The 9,453-nt window shown below is 34.3% G+C and overlaps 1 protein-coding gene across 1 annotated transcript in view; it reads left to right on the forward strand.

Moving 5' to 3' along the window:
- The window catches only part of LOC134843755 (cholecystokinin receptor type A-like), a 74,456-nt gene extending 69,897 nt beyond the window's left edge, over positions 1–4,559 (forward strand). The window contains exons 5-7 of the mRNA XM_063860017.1: positions 1,688–1,815; positions 3,198–3,325; positions 3,673–4,559. Of these exons, the coding sequence (XP_063716087.1) occupies positions 1,688–1,815; positions 3,198–3,325; positions 3,673–4,364 (948 nt within the window). The 3' untranslated portion in view covers positions 4,365–4,559. The remainder of the gene's footprint in view (positions 1–1,687; positions 1,816–3,197; positions 3,326–3,672) is intronic.
- The last annotated feature ends 4,894 nt before the right edge of the window (positions 4,560–9,453 follow it).

Raw genomic sequence — 9,453 nt, forward strand, 5'->3', positions numbered from 1 at the left:
AAAAAATTTGAGAAAATTATTTGAAAAAAAAAGAAAAAAAATTGAAAAAAGAATTTTGATTTTTTGAAAATTTTGATACAAAAAGGCCCTAAAATACTCAAAACAAACTAGCATTACTCGAGTAAAAGTTTTGTTTTACCTTTTAAATCAAGCTATTGTAAGCTTTTAAGCTTTTAAATTGGACTGCTCGCTCGCTTTATTTGCTCGGAATGAGACGAAAAACCAAAAGTTTCAAACCGGTTTTTCTACACAATATAAAACGTATTAAAAATTTTAAAAGTGGCTCAAATCGCGACTCTAAGGGCTTTAATATGATATGTCACTCAACCCATTCCGATTATTATTTGTGGTACCTGATTTGGGGTGGAAAACAAAAAAAAGAACTAAAACACCCGAATACAAGGTTCCTCTCCATTTTCAATGGTCGGTACAATAAATTTTTATGTGTGGACAACTATTTGTAATGATCTTCCATGCGATAAAAATGCTCATCAAACACTTAGATAGTATGAAACAAGTGCTCTAATGTGCCATGTTTTTGTGAAGTTCCATGGAGTTGAATGACAAACATTTTCCATGACATTTAAGTATATGAAAAGCATTGTTTTTGTGAATCCGGGCTAACAACCAAAGCGGTACATAAAAGGTCAGTTTTTGACGCAGCCGCCCGCCGCTCTCTACTATGAGTCTGACCCAACCTTACGAGCGGAAATGAATGAGAAATTGATTTACAACGTCAAAATGAACAGCCTTAGGTTGTTACTTTTATTAAGATTTGTTGATCAAAAAGGATGTTGCCATCAATCAGACATTAACAGTTCTTATAAATTAGAACAGACAGGGTTAAAAAAGAGCACTGCATACAAAAGGGGTTAAAAAAGAGCACTGCCTTAAAAAAAAGATTTTAACATACTATCTTGAACTTTCGAGTGAGGTAAAAGCAAAAATTATATGTCTGAAATTCACGATGTTTTTTTGCAGAAATATCTGAAATAAGTCATATGCTCTTTCAAGTTAAGCCATGTGCTCAAGTAAGTCTCATTTGCAGTTTGTCTGATTATTCAATTGTTGATAACTCTCTCTATGAAAAAAAAACAGATCCTAAAGCTCATTTTATGATGGTGTTTAAATTTGCAGTGCTGATTTAAATTATCCGGACACAGCGAAAAAAAATTTAAACTTAAAAAGCGTTTTTCTCAAACTGGGTTGACTTTAGACAATGAAGATGGGGACAAATGTTGCTTAGATGTTTTCGCAGAATTATTATTGTGAAACTCTTTTTGTCCATATAATTCAAATCAGCAATGTACTATAGAGATTATAAATTATGATTCAAATTGTTTGTTCTAAGTGAGACGCCTGGGATTTAGATTGGACAAATTGGGCTTAGGAAAAATATGGGGACAAAACCTACTTAGAGTCTTAGCAAAATTATGATTGTGAAGTTCTTTTTCCCAATTGTTTAAATCAGTAGTGTACTATATAGTTCATAAACTAGGATTCAAATTGTTGGTTCTAGTTAGTCTTAGTTTTGACAAACTGAGCTTAGGAAAAATATGGTGACAAGACTTACTAAAAGTCTAGGAAAAAAATGATGATTGGGAAATTCTTTTTTTTTTCCCAATAGTTCACACCAGCAGTGTATTATATATAGCTCATGAACTATGATTCAAGTGGTTTGTTTCAGGTGGGACACCTCTGCTATGAAACATGGTGGAGTGACTGGTGGGACTTGGCCTACACTGTTACTCTATTCCTGCTCATAGTCATCATCCCATCCTCAGCTATGGCCACCATGTACTATTTCGTGGCCAGGTACTAACAAGCAAAGAGATATGCTTTGTAAAAAACATGCAATAGCAGACGGAACTGCTTGAAATAAGGATCGCCGGTTACTGTGCAGGCAGCACAGAATGTTAATATCATACTCTTAAAAATACAAAAAAAGTGATTTTTTCTTTTTAATTAGTGTAATTTTTTCTGCGTGGTCTAATAAATTGAGCCGAAAGGAAAACTAAATTTATGCATAATTGATAGTACAAATAAGCTAAGTGGACAGCAGCTGTCACAGAAAAATGACAGGAAATTTTTTTAGAAAAATGTCTTTAAAAAACTTTAAACACTTCAAAAAAATTTTCATTTTCCTTGCAGTAGTTTTGTGAACTAAGTTTTTGATTGCAAAAAACTACAAAAACTATCTTTAATCGAATAAAACTAAGTTTTCACGGCTTAAATTAAGCATAAATAAGCTATTGCACGCCTGCTCGCTAGCTTTATTTGCTCGAATTAGGATTACAAAACAAAAAAATTTAATTTGTTTTTCTCAATACTAGGACAACTTTTAGAAAATGATTTTGCGTGGAAAAGAAAAGAAAGAAAAACAGTTACATACCCAAATACGAAGTTTTTCCCCATTTTTGAGGGCCGGAACAAAAGGAAAATGATCTGTTTCAGAAAAACCGAGTTGACCAAAAAATGTTTTATTGAAAGATGGCTTTCATACATAGCACCATATACAGTGCTGATTTAAATAATCCGGACAAAACGCATAGAGAAACTTAAATTTGGATTGAAGTTGGATTTCTCAAATTGGCTTGAATTTAAATAAAACTGATGAAGACAAAACTTGTCTAGAACTTCAGCAGAATTATTATGGTGTAATTTGTTTTCCATTGATCCATTTGCATTGAATCAAAGCCAATACTGATCCATTTTAGGGGTAAAATTTTGGGCCCGAATTGCCACATTATTTTTGTCTTAATCAAGTTTTGTCTTCATCTTGCTTAGAACTTCAAAAACGCGTTTTAAGTTTCTAAATTAGTGCGTTTTTGTCAGGATAATTTAAATCAGCGTATGATTTGCATGGTGAAATTGTTTCATATTTTACCAACAGCTGTCTTAATGATAAGAAATTGTTTTAATACTAATATTATTCCTCAAAAAGCTACTTTGAGGGTTTTCGAAAGTAATGTTGGTGCCACGACGCATGATTAGTCATTTTCTATAGAAATCATGCATGGATGTGTATGATTGCGCATCTATCTTCTATAGAGGGCAAACCGGGGAGCAAACCGTTTTTTTTTGAAGCTTTTGTAACTGAGTTGGCGTAAAGCGTTCTGCTCCCATGTGCTTCGTAGATTTTCTTCATAGATAGATTTTCATGCTTGCGTGTATCATGCTTGTGCTGATGTGACTAGGGCCATTTCGGGCGGACAGGCGCCACAGTTGAACCAACAACACTTCAACCCGAATGTCCCAAATAACAACGCCCCTGCAAACTCTAACGGAAGCTGCGTTGGACCTGCAGCCTACCCTCTACGGATCAGTAAGCATAAACACCCTTATGAAATTATCTAATAAATTGTAAAAACTTTAAATCTTTTTCTGTAAATCGAGCAATTGATATTTCCTCGAGCAGTTGGTTTACTTTTTCTAAGCGCCGCTAGAAGCTAATAATTACGATCAAAAAAAATCTGCTCATTAAAAAAAATCCTTTTTTAAGTTGGTTTCTATTATTTGTAACTTCTTGTAATTACTAGTAATTTCTTGTAATTTTCATACAATTTTTGTAACTAGTATCACTAAAATCATAAGCATGCTTACTTGGAATTTAAAAGTCGAAACATTTTTAATATTTGAATCTGAATAGTGGAAGTTATGATCATACTTCAGATCGAAGAGCAACTCTGGATCGCAACTGTCCATCTAAGCGCAGAAAAGAAACCTCCACCATCAGCGGAACATCCGATACCAGACTAACCAACGCCGCAGTCGAAGTCACTGGACACCCGAAAGACTCCTGCGACGTCTTGGTAGCCCGCAGAAATTCTTCGTCTAACATCCGGGCTGCAAGTCAAATTCCGCGAGCCGTAGTTAAGTTCAAGAAGATGCAATCACAAGTCGTTCTTGACCAATCGCAGAAGCAGAAAAATTCGACCAATCAAAGCGATTGTACTAAGACCAATCCGCTAGTTGTAGTGGATCCACGGTCCAGCAAGGATTCGAACCCACGCCCAAGTGGCGTGGAAGCGACTCAAAATGAAGAGTCAGTGGTTCAGATTTTGATGAGAACTGAGCCGGACATTTCGAGCTGGAGGTCGCGGCTTGTTTACATGCTGATTGTGATCGTAGTCGGTCACGTGGTATGTTGGGGTCCGGTACACCTAATGCACGTGCTGATTCGGGTCAGCAGTGATGAGTTCCAGGTGCGTCCCATCATCCGGTACCTGATGGCGGCGTCCTATTTCCTGGAAAACATATCCGGATGCATCAATCCAATTACATTCTGTTTTATGAGCAAAGGATTCAGAGCTACTCTCGTATGTTTGGTGTGCAGACTCAAAAGCAAATTTATATCCTCCTAAACATTTACAATTATCTCGCAATGCTTCAAAACAGGAAACATTTTTGCGCCAAATATTTGATGTATAATTTCGAAAAACGAAAGATCTTTAAAAAACGAAAAACGAACGGTTGAATGCGAAATAAAGATGAAAGCGCAATGTTTTGTATGACCCACTCTGTGTTTTTTTGTGCTATATGTAGATTCTATTCTTGAATGTCAGTTTTCTTTAAAAAAGTATTTATTTTCCAAATTTTTTAAATACAAGATTATAATCTCAGAAACTACTTATCGCTTAGACTACTCTAAATTAATTCAAAAACCTATCAGTTTAGTACACTTATTCTATTTTTCATCATTGTGGAATGAATTTTTGTCGCATAGTAACTATAGTGTTTGTTACAGTTGCAGATTTAGTGGGAGGGGGGAGGGCGGATGTTTTCTAAGGGTTTCGAACCCCTGATCACCCAAAGCATGCCCCCATTTGGTACAAATGCACGGCAACCATTTGTCGCTGACTGACCATAAAATTTTGCGAAACGCAACGTATACCTAATTTGAGTGCGCAGGCGCCAAAAAAAAACGAATGAGCAAGAAATTTGTTTGTGACTTTCTTTTTCAAACATTTGACTGAAATTTTTGCACAATAAAATCTTAAAGAGCTCCGGATGTTTATTGTTCCGCCCCATTATTCAGCACAAAAATACTTTTGTGGTGTATTTTTTATTAAAGCTCTACAATGTTAACAGTTTAATCAGATTTATTCGCTTGACTGATTGACTCAAGAAAAATTACACCTGGTTTTAAATCATCTATTGAGCTGGCTTTAAATCAAGCTTATTCTGAATGCAATAAGCGTATTTTTTTTAAATTTACGGCTGATTTTAAATTTTGTGTTAAATAATTTGCAATATTTCTGTAAAGTTCATTAACTTGATTTTGCTCACTTATTACCTTACGATACAGAGCAAAATACTAGTTTAACTAAAAGAAGACTGCTGGTATACCAGAGCGAGCCCCTGATCTTTCCGACATGCCCTTTGAGGCCAATTAAATGACAAAATAATTGAAAAGTTTCTTTTCTTCATTTCATTCCCCCCGTATGCTCTGTAAGATACCATTTAATTGTTTTAAAAGGACTAAATTCAATATGAATACATTATGTGGCGCGTTAATTATCCCAATTTGACTAAATTGGCCATTTTCAAACCCCGTAACTTTACGAAAAGTAAAAAAAATTTATTTATTTAAATTTGAACTCATGACAACAATCTCTCTCACAGTTGGTGTTTTTAAAAAAGCCTGATTAAGAAATCAAAAAACCGACTGAATAAAAAACCACCCCAAGCATAAAATCATAAAACGTTGGCAATTTCTTCGAAACCCGAAACAGTAAAATTAAATATCAAGTGCGTAATAGTTGTCAATTAAAACTTCGTCATAGCGAAATTTTTCAGAATGACAGTTTAAAAAAATGAAGAAACAAAAGTATGGTTAGCTGATTTTGAGTTTCCGGAAAAAGTTTCAGGATTGGAGAGTGACTTTTTTGTACATCTTTTAAGAATTTTTATAGCGCTTTCCGAGAAAAAAATGATTAGTCTGAGAATTTTCAAAGAGACAAGACTGCTCGTACCAGGCCAAAGTTCCAAATTAATCGACTGCGTTTTAAGTTCTAAAAAGCAAATTTTTTTCTGAATGTGATGAATTTTTCAAAGAAAAAAGATAAAAAGAAACAGTTTTTTGAAAGTCATCTCCTTTCATGCCGTATTATGTGCTAAGTTATAGATTTTGCACCTAGTAGCGTAGAAGTTATGACAACTAGCCTGCTTCAATCAATTTGGGACGATTTGTAAGACTGAATAAACCTCCGCTCATGCGATAAAAGAGTGAAGTATATCGCGCATTGATTGGCAATATTAGCAATCCTTAAACCCCAATAACTTAACAAACATTATTCCCATGTCAAGTATTATTTAAGTTCGAGCTTAAGAAATAAAGCCTTTCTAATGATTTTTAAAAGTTCAAAAACTGCTAGATAAAAAGTCGAAATTTTTTTTGAGAAAAAACCCCAGCACAAATATTTCGTCGTTTTCCTTAAAATAGTTGGAACATTAACGAAACCACTTTAGGCACTTTTGAATGATGATTAAATGGAAACAAATAACTGTCAAAATTAGTTCACTGACATTTTTGAAAGTTGCCAATGAATCTTGTTTAAACACGATTTGTTTTTGTCCTCCTGCCTTTAACACTTAAACTCATTTTTCATTAAGTCTGAACAAAAAAATGTAAAACGACCATGACAATGTAACACATCTGTGGGAAAATTGTTGGTTGCTCAAAATGAAGTTTTAACAGTTTTTTCTAATTTTTAAAAGCTTATTCTGTACAAGATATTCTGGGGGTAATCGGCATAAATATCTCTGAAACCGCTCAAACTTTGTTTAAAAATGATTATCAAAAATAATCATTTGACGATAGCAGTTTTTGCAGTATCTGAGCAAAGAATCCATCTACAGATCGACCACCGACTAGACAGAGAAGTAAAAAGAAACCATTCGAGCCCTTTGACAAAAACATTACAAAAAATCACAACATGGGAGAAGCAACGATTCAATTCGTATCAATTCTACCAGTGAAAGTTATCATATCAATAATATACCAAATGAATATTAACAAGACTGCCAAAAGTTAACCAAACGTTTTTGAAGTTTAGTTGTTGCTGGTTTTCTTTAGGCAATTGTTTGATGTTTGCGAGATCCGCAAATTGGTAATTTCTGCTTTCGCTGCGTTCGTTCTCACGCTGTCGACTGTTCCTAAAAAAGCTTTTAGTTATTGAAGAGTTAAGTTTTTCCAAAGTGTAAAAAGGTTAAACTTAAAATTCTCTGAGGTGAAAACCTGTTAGTTTGTATATTGAAACTACTGCTACCTAAGTGAACGGGGAAAAACTGAAGTTTTCTAAACTGTAAGAAAACTGAGTTTTTTAGAATCTTGCGATGTGGGAAACTAAATTCGAAACAAATATAAATGAAAAAAAAAACATTTGTTTGCATAGTGAAAAAACTGTTAACTATTTTAAAAAGCTGAATTGTTCGACAAAACTGAAATTTTTAATTGCTTTGAACAAAATCTAGAACTCAAAGAAACGAAAACTAACTGAAAAAATTTTGTCAGTTTCTTTTTGGATCCCGTTTTCTTAATAAGAGTACGGAGAGTACCACAGCTAAATGAGAAAATTGAAGAATTTTTTTATTTACGCGAACTAAAAGTAATGCTTGCCATTTTAATTGTTCTAACCAAGTTTTAACTTTATCTTAAAGCGTGACGCTGTCTTACAAATTTTTTCTTAAGACTAGATTACCATGAATATCAATCGGCTTTCGTATCTGAATGAATTAAAACTTTTCCCGATTTGGTCGAGAATGTTTTTTGGTCGGAAAATTCGACACTTTCCCAAAAATGGTCCATTCAAATTGAAAATCTAGCATAAGTCAAATTCAGTCAAGTTTCAAGGATCGACTGTTATTTTAAAAATTTCAAAATTATTCCAAGTTTTTCACACATTTCGCTTGCATCTCGCTGATATGTTTTTATGGAAATTCCTCTAAAATTAAAACAGAATATAAAAAAGAGGTGAAAACTCATTTGCAACAACATTTTTTCGTACCATTGATCATTTGTATCAAATGGAAAAATGGGCTGCGTCTGTACCAAAAACATCCAACTTAAACACTGATTGATCAATTTGTTAGGTAACCAACAGTTAAACAAAAAGTCTTTTATTCAAACAGCATAAAACCAAACATCCTAGGATCAACCGTACAATCTCACAATCTCACCCCCCCCCCCCCCCCCTAAGCGACCAACCGTAGAATTTCCCCTTAGCCGCGTATTAAATTTGAAAATTAGTTCTGTTTAATGTATTCACATCATGGATATGCATTTCGAACGAGCGCGCACATTAAATTGGTTGTCATAATTTTTATGTGGGATTGCATTTGAATGCTTTTAATAACCTAAGCTAACATAATTTTAACAAATTTTCTCTAAATAAATTTAGTATTTTATAATATTTGGTATACTCAAAGTTATTTCCTGAAAAATCCATGTTTTCTCCCCCTTAAATCAATTGGCGGGGGGAGGGGAGGGGGGGGTTGCGGAATTGTACGGTTGACCCCATCGTTGTAAGGGTGCGTGCAGTTATGCCAACGTGTTTTTACGTCAGAGGTTTTCGACAGAGGGCAAATCTGACAGAGGTTAAGCGACATAAACTATAGCCGGTTATCGCTTGCGATTAGTCGGTTAAGAAGTTTTTGATCAATTTTTGGTTCCATACCGACTGGTTTTTTGATTACAAACGGGACTAATTTTCCGTTCTGATAATAGTAAAAAAATTTAATCAACCTCAACTAATCGAAAAATTTAATCTATGCTTACATCAAATGTTAAAAATAGCATTCATTGCATCAAATGCTCTATGCTCGACAAGCCTTTTATCAATAGTGGTCGTCGTTACTATTTTCAAATATGAAATCGTTCTCTTCTAACCGAATTTAACTGATAACTTTACATGTGTAAGCTCACTTCTACTCTATTCGAAAGCTTTCTTAAAAACTTTTAGTAGCTGATTTTTCTCTAAAACTACAGAATTAAAAAAGAAAACGTAAAAAGAGAATTTTTTAAACACGAAACGTCTTCTACGAGTTTTAAAATTTCCTTCTCATATCGTCCCAGCAGCACACAGTTGGCCGAGACAATAAATACTGAACAATGGGGGTTTTTAAAGCACGTCAAAACAATCAATCTAAGCTGCAAAACAGTGGCAGTTGCCGCACCGTCAACAAAGTGGGTGTTTAAATTGCCATCAAAGGGTTAGCCAAACTTGGATGCCTTATCAAACTCAAACTAAAAACCAACTGACAATCTTGATTCTACTGTTGACTTGGTAGTACTTGTCCGCTTCATGTCAAGGCCATCTGGGAACGTATTAGCGTATCCAACAAGGTTTCTAATCCTAATTTTGCTTTAAAAATTTTTTTTTGAAAAAATATACTTTTTGCTTAAAATATGCAGCCGCTGATCATTTCTGGTGCTTTATTCTTGCGAAGGAG

This window comes from Symsagittifera roscoffensis, chromosome 4, assembly GCF_963678635.1.
Source record: "Symsagittifera roscoffensis chromosome 4, txSymRosc1.1, whole genome shotgun sequence".
Classification (NCBI taxonomy): Eukaryota; Metazoa; Xenacoelomorpha; order Acoela; family Convolutidae; genus Symsagittifera; species Symsagittifera roscoffensis.